Source organism: Halichoeres trimaculatus, unplaced genomic scaffold, assembly GCF_033239565.1.
Source record: "Halichoeres trimaculatus isolate MK-OKI-2021-1 unplaced genomic scaffold, fHalTri1.1 fHalTri1_scaffold_11, whole genome shotgun sequence".
NCBI lineage: Eukaryota > Metazoa > Chordata > Actinopteri > Labriformes > Labridae > Halichoeres > Halichoeres trimaculatus.
In genome coordinates, this window is record NW_027437189.1 from 2,247,807 (window position 1) to 2,263,344 (window position 15,538).

At 42.0% G+C, this 15,538-nt stretch overlaps 1 protein-coding gene across 1 annotated transcript in view; it reads left to right on the top strand.

The window, feature by feature from the left end:
• LOC141799846 (neural cell adhesion molecule L1.1-like) overlaps nucleotides 1–12,656 on the top strand; it is a 71,670-nt gene extending 59,014 nt beyond the window's left edge. The window contains exons 20-28 of the mRNA XM_074682234.1: nucleotides 26–293; nucleotides 373–495; nucleotides 576–746; nucleotides 827–940; nucleotides 1,169–1,318; nucleotides 3,274–3,405; nucleotides 3,494–3,566; nucleotides 3,700–3,711; nucleotides 5,124–12,656. Coding sequence (XP_074538335.1) covers nucleotides 26–293; nucleotides 373–495; nucleotides 576–746; nucleotides 827–940; nucleotides 1,169–1,318; nucleotides 3,274–3,405; nucleotides 3,494–3,566; nucleotides 3,700–3,711; nucleotides 5,124–5,382 — 1,302 coding nt within the window. The 3' untranslated portion in view covers nucleotides 5,383–12,656. The remainder of the gene's footprint in view (nucleotides 1–25; nucleotides 294–372; nucleotides 496–575; nucleotides 747–826; nucleotides 941–1,168; nucleotides 1,319–3,273; nucleotides 3,406–3,493; nucleotides 3,567–3,699; nucleotides 3,712–5,123) is intronic.
• Nucleotides 12,657–15,538: the final 2,882 nt, after the last annotated feature.

A 15,538-nucleotide genomic window follows, 5' to 3' on the forward strand; every position in this document is an offset into this window, starting at 1 on the left:
CAGAGTTTCCTCTGCCCCCCCTCAGATCTACATCCAGAGGCTGGGTCCTCAGGGCGGGCGGGTCAGGAGGTCCCTGGGTAATCCGCATCACGAGGAGGAGCGGGAGGAGCGGTCAGAGCGAGCCAGAGAGCGGCACCACGACACCAGGGAGGTGATGGTCCAGGGCGCCAAGACCTGGGAGGAGGTGACGGGGCTGCAGCTGTTCTCGCGCTACGAGCTCTCCATGACCGCCGTGAACAGCAAAGGGGAGGGGCCTCGCTCGAAGCCGCAGCTCTTCGTCACTCCTGAAGGAGGTGAGTCACACGAACGGTAAGAAACAGGAAGTGGATCATTCATCAGACGGTTGACCTGACGTCCTGCGTCTCCCTGCAGCTCCTGGTCCTCCTGCGTCGCTCAGGTTCGAGAGTCCCACGGAGAAGTCCCTGATCCTCTACTGGACCCCCCCTGTCCACACCAACGGGATCCTGAAGGACTACGTGGTGCTGTATCAGCAGGGTAGGTCCGCCGCTCTTTGCTCTCTGTCACACCCCTGAGGAACGCCTTCTCTGACCACTTCCTGTTTCTGTGGCGAGCAGAGAGCAAGGACAGCCCCCTGAAGATGGAGATGATCAGCGACGCCAGCGTGACTCACATTGAGCTGGAGAACCTGGACCCCAGCAGCCATTACATCTTCAAAGTGATCGCACGCACGGCGGCGGGGGAAGGCCCGCCCATCACGCGGCGGGGCGCCACCCTGCTGGAAGGAGGTGACTTCACCGAGACGTGTCTTTTACTTCCTGCGTTCCTTATGTGTGTGTTTCCTTACCCTGTTTTCCTCGTCCTGCAGTTCCTCCGTCTAACGTCACCATCACCCCCGAAAACACGTCGCTCAACCTGAGCTGGGTGCCCGGAGAGCGCCACAGGAACCACGGGTTCACCTTCCGCTACGCCAGGAAGTGCCGTAAGAAAAGGGCGAAGAGGGCGGGGCTTAGTTTTCTTTAACGTCTCAGAAGTAAAGGACGAGAGTGCAGGAAAAATAAGGAGAGGAGGCTGTTACTAATTATTAATGGAATGCGTCCTGAAGTTTCCGACCTGTTTGTTACATGAGACGAAAACACAATGTTAACACCTTTGTGTGTGTGTGTGTGTGTGTGTGTGTGTGTGTGTGTGTGTGTGTGTGTGTGTGCAGCTGGATGTGACTGGGAGGAGTCTGAGGTGGTGAACTCATCCCAGGGTTTCTATTCGCTGAAAGGCCTCAAACCAGGATCCAACTACAAGCTGGAGATCAAGCTGGGGAACGACACGCTGTGGGAGGACCAGACCCTGACTCTGGGACCAGGTGAACTCACCTTAAACACCTGTATGAGACAGAAACTCAGCGTTTAGATTCTGGGAAGCTTCAACATTTGGCCACAGGCGGAAAAAGAGACGTCCCTGAATGAACCTGAGAAGAAATGATGGGAATCAGTGTCGTACTCTGGGAAAGCCCACTGTTTTAAAACATATCTATGGAAAAATGATCTGCCTCCATCAGAACAACAAAACATAAAATGACCACATCCCTTATTATTGTTTTTACTAAAATTATTTTAACTACCACTACTTATTAATTATTATTACTGTTATTGTTTTTTTTAAATAAATTAAAATCACTCTTATTTGAAGCAAGTAGCAAAAAACTATTATGATAATTTGTCCTAGAGTAAAAAACAAACAAACAAATAATTTCACATTTCAGTTTAATTAATTTATCTTTTATATGAAATTTCTATAGCTTATTCCATTTGCTCATATAACTATTTTTATGGTTGTTTCCATTGTTTTTATTTTTTTTAATTTTTTAATTTTTTTTATTTTTTGGTCTTTTTTATTTGTCTTTGCACTGTTTAGTTATTATTATTCATTACTGTTAATTCATTTATTTATTTATTTTTTTATTTATTTTTTGAGTGTTCGATTACAATCTTAACTATTTCTCTTTAATTTATAATGTTTCTTTGATTTTTCTTCCAGTCCAGAATTTACTCCTTTTATTTATTTATTTATTTTATTTTTATTTTATTTTTTTAGTTATTATTATTATTATTATTATTATTATTATTATTATTATTATTATTATTATCATCATTATTATTATTATTGTTATTATTATTTACTGCTTCTTACATTAGTATTAGGCCAAAGTTCAAACAAACCTGAACCATGGAATCAGAACAGCTGATGATGTCATAAGGGGGGTTTATAAGTGTTAAGAATTGCTCGTGTTCTAATCAAATTTCTTACCCCAGTACTTTAAAAAAATTCAACACTATCAAAAAAATTTTTTTCACAAAAAATGATGGGAATTGATCTGTCACCATGGAAACCAGACAGGTTAACGCCACACAGCTGATGATGTCATCAGGGATTCAGCTTTGGGTTTCAAACAGAGGTTATAAACAGTACTGGTGCCCTAAGGGTTAGAGGGTAAAGGAGCACAGAGTTTCAACATTTAACATCCATCCTGCTTTGGAAATTTTGGAATTATTTATTTTGTTTTATTTATTTATTTATTTCTTAAGTGTTGGATTATTATCTTAACTATTACTCTTTAATTTATAATGTTTGTTGGATTTTTCTTCCAGTCCAGAATTTACTTCTATTATTGTTATTATTATTCGTAGTAGTAGTAGTATTAATTGTGTATTATTATTATTATTATTATTATTATTATTATTATTATTATTATTATCATTATTATTATTAGTAGTAGTAGTAGTATTTTATTTTTATTATTATTACATTTTTAAATTCATTTCACTTTATTATTAGTAAACCTAAATGATCATAAATTCTTTAAATTTGTCTGAGTCTTTCTTGTACTGTCAGTTCTTGTTTTTCCCTCTTACCTTTTATAGGACATGATTATCACCTGCACAGCACCTGTATCACTCAATAAATAAATAAAAAGATTAGAGAGACTTTTAAAATCTACAAATGCCGACAAAGTTGAGCTTACATTCTCAGCAGGACGGACAGAGTCAGACCTTTTCGGATGTACGTGTCCAGAAAGACGCCTAACTCCTGCCTCTCAGGGATTATTTTAGACCATATGGGGTCAGAGGTGTCTAAACCACCTGGTCCACCAACAGGGGTCAGTGAACCCCAGCTCACTCAGTGCAGTCATCTGCTTTCATGGTTTCTTGATCAGTCAATATGCAGACGACACTCTGCTCTATGTATGTCTATGTAAGTCTCACAGGCTGCCAGATGAAACCGTGACACTGAAACTGGATCTGTTTCTCTGTCTCCCAGAACCGTCTGAGATGCCCGGTGGTTTCGCCACACAGGGCTGGTTGATCGGACTCATCAGCGCCATCATCCTGCTGGTGCTCATACTGCTCATCCTCTGCCTCATCAAACGCAGGAAGGGCGGAAAGTACGCAGGTGAGACACACTCTGAACAACACACTCACACACACACACTCCTTCATCCCCGTCCAGGAGTTAAACTCTGAGGTTTTTCATCCCTCAGTGAAAGACAAAGAGGACAAGGAGGTGGACTCTGAGGCTCGGCCCATGAAGGACGAGACCTTCGGAGAGTACAGGTGAGTCTGGACGTCCGTGTGAGAATCTGACGTTTCCTAACGCACTAACATCTGCTGCCTCCTGATCCGTCTGTCTCTAACCCTCCTCGGCTTCTTCCTGTTTCCTTTTCCCGCCTGAACGCTCTGCCTGCAGATCCCTGGAGAGGTGAGGACGTCAGAAACTCTAACGTGCATGCTCCGTGTTTCTACGTCTGTGATAGATCAGTCTGTGATAGATCAGTCAGTGATAGATCCGTCTGTGATAGATCCATCTGTGATAGATCAGTCTGTGATAGATCCGTCTGTGATAGATTCTTCTTTGTGTGTGTGAGGGGATTTTTTGGGGATAGATGCATGATGGGATAAGAAACGACTTCTGTTAGCGTCTGGTTTGGGTTTCTTTACGTTTCTTATTTTCATTTTTGGACGTTAATTATGGAGTAGTGAGAGTGCCAAATTACAAAAATAGATCTATAAAAGAAGAAAATAAATAAATGAATTAATAAATAAATTATTTAAGAATCTATAAAAGAATAAATAAATTAAGAAAAAATATATAGGAATCTTTAAAATAATAAAAAATGAATTAATACACTATATAAAATATCTATAAAAGATTAATAAAAAAAAAATGAATCAATAAATAAATTATAGAAGAATCTAAAAAAAAATATATAAATTAATAAAAAAAAAATATAAGAATCTATAAATGAATTTAAAAAATGAAGGAAAAATGAATTAATAAAAAAATTATATTGGAATCTTTAAAATAATAAAAAATGAATTAATACAGTATATAAAATATCCATAAAAGATTTATTTAAAAAAATGAATTAATAAATAAATTATTTAAGAATCTATAAAAGAATAAATAAATTAATTAAAAAATATATAAGAATCTATAAATGAATTTAAAAAATGAAGGAAAAATGAAAAATTATAGTAGAATCTATAAAATAATAAAAAAATGAATGATTACAGTATATAAAATAATCTATAAAAGAATAATTAAAAAAGTGAATCAATAAATAATTTATATATAAGAATCTATAAAAGAATAAATAAATTAATTAAAAAATATATAAGACTCTATAAATGAATTTAAAAGATGAAGGAAAAATGAATAAATACAAAAAATATATTGGAATTTATAAAATAATAAAAAATGAATTAATACACTATATAAAATAATCTTTAAAAGATTAATTTAAAAAATGAATCAATAAATAAATTATATAAAAATCTATAAAATAATTAAAAAATGAATTAATAAATATATTATATAAGAATCCATAAAAGAAAAGGCTAATAAAAGTACAAACCAATCATCAGACAAATTCATTTTTTATTCATTATTTCATAGATTATTATATAATTTATTTATTATTACAATTATTCATTTATCCTTTTATAGATCCTTTTATAATTCATTTATTTATTCTTTTATATATTTATTCTTTTATATATTTATTTTTGTAATTTGGCACTCTCACTACTCCATAGTTAATCTCTAACTTTCTGTTTAATAAACCTGATTCCAACGTGTTGACGGTGTAAACCTTTCCCGTCTTTACTCAGCGACGCGGACGAGAAGCGCTCTGACAGCCAGCCGTCCCTGTGCGGGGAGAGCAAACTGGGCAGCGACGACTCCCTGGCCGAGTACGGAGACAGCGTGGACATCCAGTTCAACGAGGACGGCTCCTTCATCGGCCAGTACAGCGGCCGGGGCCCCGTTCCCCACGGCAACGAGAGCTCCGGCCCCGCCTCCCCGGTCAACGCCGTCCCTCCTCCTCCCATCGCTCCATCCATGTCGAGCATCCTCAACCGGCCCAGCTAGACACACACACACACACACACACACACACACTGCCCAGCTGCAGTGACGACACAAAGGGACAGACCACTCCTGATGCCACTGCCTGTAACACACACTCCGACACACACTCTCACACACACACACACCGTCTCAATACATTCCACAGGTTTATGCAGTGCAGATGTTTACAGGATGTCTCACCTTTTCTACAGCAAGTTTACACACACACACACACACACACACACACACACACACATGCAACCATGCAAAAGCAGATCTCAGAACCCGTCGCTCTTCTGGACTGATCAGAGAGGGCGCCGCCTGCTCCCGCTGTTTGTGACTCAAGTTAGGAAACTTTACGCCTCAGAGTTTTTCTTCTTCGTTCTTTTGGACGAGCTTGGTTCACGGGTTAAGTTCACCTCCTGCTTCCAGAGTTCACCAAACTCTTTTCTGAAGACTAAAACCAAAAGTGATTCTTCATAAGGCGTAAAAATCATTTAAAAAGTCGATCTGTATTTGGGGAAGAGTTAAAAATTAATCTGCAGATTTGTGCAGTGGTGTACACGGGGGGGGGGGGGGGTCAACCCAACTTGTGGCCCAATTGTTGAATTAATCACGGTAAAATGCCCTCTTTGGAGCCAATACTTGTGCTAATGTGCCCTATTGGAAGCAAAAACAAGCGCTGAGGTGCAATAAAGGCAGCCAAACAAGGACAAGGAGCGCCTTTTAGGGAGCTGAAACACGTTTAACATCTTGGGAGCCAAAATGAATCCTAAACTACCCTCTTGGGAACCCAAAAGGAGCACTAAAGTGCAGCTTTTGGGACCAAATGTGGGCTAAAGTGATTTGTTGGGAGCCAAAATGGCACTAGAGTGTCTTTTTGGGAGCCAAAACATATGCAAAAGTGTCTTCTTTGGAGCTAAAAGGAGCATTAAGTGCCCTCTTAGGAGCCAAAAGGGGCTCCATACTGCAGCCTTTGGGACCAATTTGGACTGAAGTGTTTTGTTGGGAGCCAAAATGAAACTAGAGTGACTTTTTGGGAGCTATAGTGATTGCTAAACTGCCCTCTTTGGGCCAAAAGGCGCACTAAAGTGCCCTGTGGTAGCCAAATTGTGTGCTTAAGTGCCCTTTGGGAGCCAAAACATATGCTAACAGTGAAAGGGGGGCAAAAACACGCCAAAGTGTCTGCTTGGGAGCCAAAAGGAGCACTTAAGTGCAGCTCTTGGGGCCAAATGTGAGCTAAAGTGATTTCTTGGGAGTCAAGGAGAGGCTAGAGTGTGCTTTTGGAGCCAAGTTGATTGCTAAACTACCCTTTTAGGGGCCAAAAGGTGCATTTAAGTGACCTTGCGGTATTCAAAATATGTGCTTAAGTGTTCTTTTGGAAGCCAATACATATGCCAACAGTGTAAGGGATCAAAAACACGTGCTAAAGTACCCTCTTTGGGGCCAAAACCATGCTAAGGTGTCTGCTTGGAAGCTAAAAGGAGCATTTAAGTGCAGCCTTTAGGGTCAAATGTGGGCTGTTGTGATTTCTAGGGAGCCAAATGGCACTAGAGTGCCTTTTTGGAAGCCAAAAGGTTGCTTAACTGCCCTCTTGGGGCCAAGAGGCGCACTAAAGTGCCCTAAAGGTAGCCAAAATGTGAGATCAGGTGCCCTTTTGGGAGTGAAAACATATTCTAACCTTGTAAGGGAGCCAAAACACATGCTTAAGTATCTTCTTTGTAGCCAAAATTGTGCTTGAGTGTCTGCTTGGAAGCTTAAGGTGGAGCACTTAGATGCAGTTTTTGGGGCCAAATGTGGGCTTAAGTGATTTCTTGGGAGCCAAAAAAGCGCTAGATTCTGTCTTTGGAGCCAAAATCATTGCTGAACTGCCCTGGTGCAGGCCAAAAGGTGCACTAACGTGCCCTCATGGTAGCCAAAATGTGTGTTAATTTCCCTTTTGGGTGCCAAAACATTTGCTAACCTTGTAAGGTAGCCAAAACACATGGGAAAGTATCTTTTTTGGAGCCAAAACCACGCTAAAGTGTCTGCTTGGGAGCTAACAGGAGCATTTAAGTACAGCCTTTGGGGTCAAATGTGGGCTAAAGTGATTTCTTGGGAGCCAAAATGGCACTAGAGTGTTTTTTTGGAAGCCAAAATAATTGCTAAACTGCCCTCTTGGGGCCAAAAGGCACACTAAAGTGCCCTTGTGGTAGCCAAATTGTGTGCTTAAGTTCTCTTTCGGGAGCCCAAACGTATGCTAACGGAGAAAGGGGGGCAAAAAACGTGCTAAAGTGTCTTCTTTGGAGCCAAAAGGGGCACTTAGACACAGCCTTTGGGACCAAATGTGGGCTTAAGTGTTTGCTTGGAAGCCAAAACCTGTGTTTAAGTGCCCTCTTGGTTGCCAAAACATATACTAACCATGTTTAGGAGCCAAAACACATGCTAAAGTGTTTCCTTTGGAGCCAAAATCGCACTAAAGTGTACTCTTGGGGGGCAAATTTATGCTCAAGTGCTGTCCTGGTTGGCAAAAAACATTAAACTGCCCCTTTAACTCAAAATTTGATAGGCTGCCATCTTGGGAGACAGAATTTACAAGCTGTATTTACCTTTTCACCCCTGCCCTTCAAAAAGTCTGTGGACGCCACTGGCTTGAAGTGATTTTAACACTTTCTGAATCTAAAGTTTTAGTATTGTTGGATGACATTAGAGAAAGGAGATAAACCAGAATCTGCTTCTTTAAAGTCTTTTTACTTTGCAGCACATTGGAGTTGCTGATCCACCTCTCTCCTGATTGGTTGTTTGCTTCCTGTATTACGCGTTTTGCAAACTAACATGGACAAACTGGTTGACCGAGGACCAGAAACTCTGAGTCCTGCACGGTAAACTGACCGACTGTTGCAGCAGATTTCACTTCGCAGAGCTGGATTCACAAACAGCCGGAGCGGCCGAGTCCGGAGAGTCAAACGGCGTCTGACGAACTCGTTCTGTAACATTGTACAAACACTTAAGTGTCATTAACATCTTTAAACTCATAACCATTTTTTATAAACGCCATCTTGAGTTATCGTTCCACGTTTCGTGCGTCACTGTCAAACGTCACCACGTGTCTTCGTTCACGCCGTCAGTGAGCTCTTCCTTCGTGTGCATGTGTCCGGGAACGAGTCGCTATTTATTGATGTGTGCGCAGCTGTCAAACCTAAGATGCATGCCCCTCCCTGAGGCATCAGACAATAATTCAGTTCAGCATTTGAGTTTCTTAGAGTGACTGTGTGTGTGTGTGTGTGTGTGTGTGTGTGTGTGTGTGTGTGTGTGTGTGTGTGTGTGTGCGCTCTCCATCCCTGCCCTTTAACCTGCAGTGATGGGAGATCTGTTGCCTTAAAACGAGAGTCCAGTTGAGCCTTCTCTCCTCCCTCTTTCTGTCCATCCGTCTGTCAATCATTCACACACACACACACACACACACACACACACACACACACACACACACACACACACACACACACACACACACACACACATATTTCCTCTCCATCTTTCAGATCCTGTTTGCTCGGCAGGGAAAGAGCAGGACGGTATGTGGGCTCTGAAAGCTCGTTGCACTGCCGGCATATCGGTAAAGGAGTATCAACAAAACCCAGGCGCTACGGTTCTGTAGCAAAAGCTAGCCGTAAAATTTAGTGAGCTAAGCTACTAGTTCCTCTGCAGGCAACCAGAGCTAGCATACAGAAAAGATGCTGCAAACCACAGTCAAAGCCAATCCTCCTCACAGTCAATTTCAGCCAAAATGTCTTTATGTCATAATAGTGTATTTATAAACTGGTCATGTTTAAATGCTGAGCACTTGAAGTCAGACATTTTTTTGGCTGATTACTACTCCTACAAATTATCACCAATTTTCACCGTTCGTATTTTAAAAAGTTCAGTGTGTACAGGAGAATAATTCCTGTACGTTTCACAATTCTATTCATTGTACTTTTTTAAATATTCAGCATTTTCTATTTTTTTTTTGGCCCATTAAAATGAATGGATCTGATTTGTCTTAATAGAAACCACACTGCTAATGATGTCATAAGGGGTTAGGGTTCCAAACAGGGTTATAGGTAGGACTAGCCGGCATCACTACAGTTGAGCCCTGCCCCCTATCGCTATGGAAACGGCACAGCTGGTGATGTCATAAGGGGTTCTGAGATTGCAAATATAACTGGCACCTATAAGGTTAGGGCTCAGCATTTCAACATTCCAGCAGTTGCTTCAACAAATCCACTAGCCATTTTCTTCCAGATATTTTTAAACATCTTTCTGTGTATAACTTCAAACATGCACTCAAAAAATTAGATCTTGATTTTAATTGAAATTATTACGTCATCTGGTTCCATGTAAATGTATTGGGTCTGTTAAAAACTAAGTTGAACTTGGAGCTTGCTTTCAACCAATTTACGTTTACATGGAACTAGTTGATATAATATATTAAATTAAAGTGGACGTTTCATTTCTTTGAGTGTAAGAGTTTCGGACATGTTGGACCAGCTAAGATAGTTTCACTGTACCCACATCTTCAACTGAGCACCACCCTTCGTAACAGATGGGGTGTCGTTATTTGCAGAGATACACTCAAAAAAATGAAGGATTGACGCTAATTAAATTTATTATGTTAACTAGTTCAGTGTATCAAGTTCAACTTAATTGACCCTAAAATTGTTGTTTTTAACCAAACTTCTACATTTACACGGAACTGGTTAACATATTAAAATGAATCAAAGTAAAGATTTCATTTTTTTTAGTGTAGAATCATGTGAGTAGAGGTATGTCAACAAACATGTCCTCCGTTAATTCAATATTTTTCATTTCAGCGCGACATTAAAGTGCCATTAAACTAATGGAAATTTGATGTAGTTCACATTTTAACCACCAGATGTCTCTGTTTCTTACTCCATAGAGTCTTTATCACTATTTCAGAATGAAATGTCTTTTTTTGTTGATTAGCATGAGATTCACAAGCTAAGCCTAGCCGTTAGCTTGTTTATAGAAGCAACAAGGGATAAGTGTTGGGCAGAAACTCACGTTACAAGATAAATGTTTTGAAATGGGATGAAAAATGTTGATTTTTGCTGCATTAGTTTGGACGCTGCAGTCTACGTCTTCCTGATACAACCCAACTTAAGTTATGAACTAGCATGTTTTAGCGAGAAATCTGACACAGGATGGATGGATGTGACGCGAAACGCTCGGCTACACCTGAACTTCGCTGTAGAAAAATGTAGCTAACAAACTTCAAATTTCTTTTAGATAATTTATTCGTAGCTCAACATCGCCCCCGTGATATCGTCCTCTGCAGCCACTGAGCTTCCAGAGCCAGCGCAAGACATGAAACACACCCCTATGCAGACACACACCACGCACACACACACACACACATAGACTGAAAGGAGGTGAATGGAGGTCCTCTGTAGCAGAACCATACGGGACCCTCTGCAGGAGAGAGGGAGGAAGGAGGACAGAACTCCACGAGGAGGAGGAGGAGGAGAATCCGACGTATCGTTCTCTGAATGTAAATAAAACCTTGAGATTGTCATTTTTTTATTTCCATTGCTTCTTTTATAAGACGAACAAATTGTATGTTTTTTTATTCTTCTCTGTTGCTCTGTGGGAGTTTGTACGCGGCGCTCCTCTGCTGCAGCTTTTGTATCATAAACCCTGAACACACCATCGTGTCCTCTTAGTTCCCCTCTTGTTTCCATTAGCAGCCCAGAGACATTTAGAGCAGACTAGTCCTTTAGAGAACCAACACCCCCCTCCCCCCTCCACAGGTGTCTTTATAGCGCTTAGAGATGCAGCAGATATTATCCAATGAGAGAAGTCTTAAATGTCATTGTTTATATTCCCTGACGGGGGCGCTGATCATGTGATACTGGAAATAAATCTTAAAACTGAGAGGGTTTATTTTTTGTGGCTCCGCTGTGTCAGAGCAGCTGTCGGATGAATGATGTGAGGAGAAATTAAAGAAGCAAAGGACTTCCCTGAAGCTGGAGTTTGTTTTTGATGTTTGTGGGGGCGGAGACGGACGGGAGACGCATCCGAGGAGACGATTCGCGTTTTTATGACTTTCAATGAATCCCGCAGACAGACTGAAGGAGCTACTAGCCTCTTGGTCCTGGTGTCCCGAGACTGAGATCTGCATTTTCAGGATGCTGAGACGTACTGCAAACAGATCTGGCGTAATTTCACCCTGAGGAGGTTTAAACTGCTATTGAAAGACTAAAACTGACTTTAATGCTTCTGTATGACCCATAAATGCTCTTTATACCACAAGCAACAACCTCGACAGTTTCTACGTTATGCTCCTTTAACACCTGACATTGCTGCTGGATCGTAGGTGCAACGCCAACCTTAGTAGGTTGTAGATGACCTTCAGAAAAAACGTTTTTGAAATTTTAGCATCAAATATTCACAATATTTGACTGTGAGAAAGAAGCAGAAGAAAATGTGTTGCCAGAAAATACAAGACAAGATCAGTCATGAGATAAAATGTACATCCTTGCCCATAGGGGGCGCCAAACTGAACGTTACCGTCAGAAGCTTCAACGATAAGTATTTTGTCCGATGTGTCTCAGGAATCTTCAGCAGCAGATTATGGAGTTGGAATATAAGCACTAATGCAGAATTTCACAAAAGTGCAGTTCCTCAAGTGACCACTAGAGGCTGGTCCCAAAAGTTGCATGACTCCAATTAGAATCTGCATTAAAATGTCAGATTTTACAGCAGATTTCTCCATCAAATGTTTGACTTCCCCTCTCAGGTGTGTTACCTTTTCATCCGTCCTCCAGGTGTGTATCCCGTCCGTCTCTCTGCCCCTGATGCTGACTGTACAGCCCCGTCCGTCCACGTGTCTGTTCGTCTCTGTCGCAGCCGTCTTTTTTACATATAACCACGTTGGGATAAAAAACATGAAAAAGTATAAAAAGACATAAAACTAAAACTAATAATCCTCCAATAACAACAAACATCTACAGCGCTGATACAGTTACAGCGAGGCGTCAGGCGGGGACGGGAGAACTGGAGGCTGGAGTGTGTGTCTGAGTGTGTGTGTGTGTGTGTGTGTGTGATTGTGGGGCTGCTTCAGTGTGTGTGAATGTGTGAAGTCAGGGTTCAACACTCAAACACACACGTGTGTACGAACAGAGGGGGTGGGTGGACGGGGGAGGGGTTTCTGCAATACTGAGGTGTGCTGATGTTGTACCTGCTTGTTGCATTGTGCGCTGTACTGTAGCTGACGAACTAACCCCAGACTGTCAACTAATAAATAAACATGGACTACGCATATCCTGAACAGACCTGCTGTGTGTTTCTTAGTTCCTGTCGTCCTTTGTTCAGCTTTTTCTTCTTTTTTTTTTTGAGGAAAAAATCCAATTGTAAAACATCACCAGACCAGTAGTGGGCAGCAAAGGCTCATGTTTGCACAACGTTAAATAGAAATCTCACAGCTGTCTCTGAACAAAGCTTGATTGTTCTTCGTATCTAAAGTCCTGTTTCCACCAAGTGGTCCGGTACGGATCAGTCCAGTTTGGTACGGGTCGGATCAGTCAATTCTGATCCACAGCTAACAGTGCCCCCTGCTTCAGTTACATCACATGTGTCAAACTCAAGGCCAAATGTGGCCCGCCTCGCCATTTTATGTAGCCCGCGAGAGCTTACAAGGTCTGATTGTTTTATAAAAGATAAGTCAAAAGGATGCATTGACCATAAACTTCCCATGATATTTTTCCGTTGCTAGGCGCTACCCAAGTAGCTGCCTGTTGCAGCAGCTCTCTCGTCTTTGTCCGTTTCTTGTAATTTTTTCGTCTCTTTTTCGTAATCTTTGTATTTGGAGTGGATCATCACTTTGTATGGTTCATTGTCGGTCACGGACACCAAACTTTTTGTGGCTTCGGCGATATTTTTTACTACTTTTCTCCTGTGTTTGTCTGGAGATCCTACATGTAACCATGGCTGCATTGTTTACATGCGAAATTAGCTGTTAGCAGCCTGTAGCATGTCAATGCTAACTAGTGTAGAGCTTGATGACTTCCCTCGAGCTGAGGAGGAGGAGGTGAGGACGACGTGCTGGTTCTCGGATGTGAGCTGGGAGGTGACGACGTGGACCTGTCCTTCCATCCATCCTTGTTGGGAACGTGGGATCTAGCTCCGGGGGATGGATGAGCTAGCTGTGCTAACCCAGCGGCATCGTGCTGTTCACGGACGTGCCTGACGGTGCTGACATCGGACGCCGGCGCCACATTGGAGGAGCTTCGCCTGCTGTGAGCAGACAGGATCCAGGAGACAGAGACTGAACAGACTGCTGGGGAGGCTCAGTCCTGGACCCTGTGGAGGTGGAGACTGGCTGGGCTGGAGAGTGGTGGACGAGTGGTGGACGGGATGTCGTCATCTAATTTCTTATGGACTTTTTTTCCACTTTCTATACTCTTTCTTACTTTTGTTTTCTTAAATGCTGCGGTGACTCCTGAATTTCCCCTCGGGGATAAATAAAGTATTTTCTATTCTATTCTATTCTATTCTATGATGCTACCCACAAGTGATGGCATCCTGCCACTAGATCACAGTGTTTTTACATCAGTACCATTTCCCGTACCAGTGGAATCAAGAAATAAAACAATGATCCCAAAATTTCCAGGAAGGGGAAAGTTGGAGATGGGAAGGCCAATATATGTTTGTGCTCCAAGGAGAAACACAATCTACGACAGTATTTTGGCACCAAACATTAAGCTAAGTCTGCCAAAGTGAGCTTTCAGAGAAAACCACAAATAGTGTAAGATTTAAAATGCAAACTGCAACCAAAAACAACATGGCAGTGAAAGCTAGCTTTATTGTGGCTAGTCTTTTTCAGAGAGAGCATTTTTGAAGCTAGTAGCATTTGTTTTACATTACCTTTAGCTACATTTTATACTGTCTTACAGATACATCTGGCCCTTTGAGGGAAACCACTATGCTGATGTGGCCCTCAGTGAAAATAAGTTTGACACCCCAGAGTTACATGACAGCGTGACGCCGTGGCAGCAAGACACAGTGTTCCCTGTTAATAAAACCACTGAAGAAGAAAAACGCGACACAGTAAACAAAGATCATAGATGGAAGACATCCAGCATTTTGTCTTTTCTGTGATTGACATGTAGCTCTTTGATACAAAGAACAATCAAGCTTTGTTTCAAAGCAGCCACTGTCACACAGGAAGTGACCATTCTTTCCACCAACCAACGGTCTGCTGTGTTTCTAGCTCCACCTTCTGGGGTTGGATTGGTTTAGTCTGACACCCCAACAGAAGGGTCCCAAAAAGTGGGGCCAATCTTCTTGGTAACTTGAGGACCTGTCTCAGGATTAGTTGGTGGAAACGCCACAAAATGCGCGCCGTACCGAGACGAATCGAACCAGTCTGCTTGGTGAAAACATGGCTTAAGTGGTCCGGTTAGGATCAGTGTGGTTTGGCCCTGATTGGATCAGATAAACCTGATCCTGTTTGTGTTTCCACAGCTAACTGTGCCCCCTCATGGTAGGCGGAGTGTAAGCTGCGTGCTGATAGCCGTGCCAGCTACATAATAGCGTGGCACCATAGCAGTGCAACACAGTGTACCCCCCTAATAAATCCAACGAAGAAGAAAAACGCGACACAGTAAACAAAGAGCAACGATGGAAGACTTCCAGCAATTCGTCTTCTTTGTGATTCAGTTCAGCGTGCATTTTGTGTCGTTCCTTTGGCTAATACTGGGACAGATCCCTCAATTACTGACCTGTACCGTCCCACTCTTTGTTACCCATCTGTTGGGGTCATCAGATGGGTACTGGTCTGTTGCCAACTTAGCGATTTTGTTGCTACTTTTAGCGACTTACCATAAGAAAATAGATGCTGACAGCTTGTCCATCATTGTCCAGTCAGCCAGCCTCCACCTCCACAGGGTCCAGGACTGAGCTTCTTCAGCAGTCTGTTCAGTCTCTGTCTCCTGGATCCTGTCTGCTCACAGCAGGTGAAGCTCTTCACATGTGGCCTTGGTGTCTGCTGTTAGCTCTGTTAGCCATGTCTGTGAATAGCATAATGCTACTCTGCCCTCTGGTATTCCCTCTGTAGCTGGGTTAGCACAGCTAGCTCATCCATCTTATTGGAGATAGATCTTACGTTCCCAATAACGATGGATGGAAGGACAGGTCC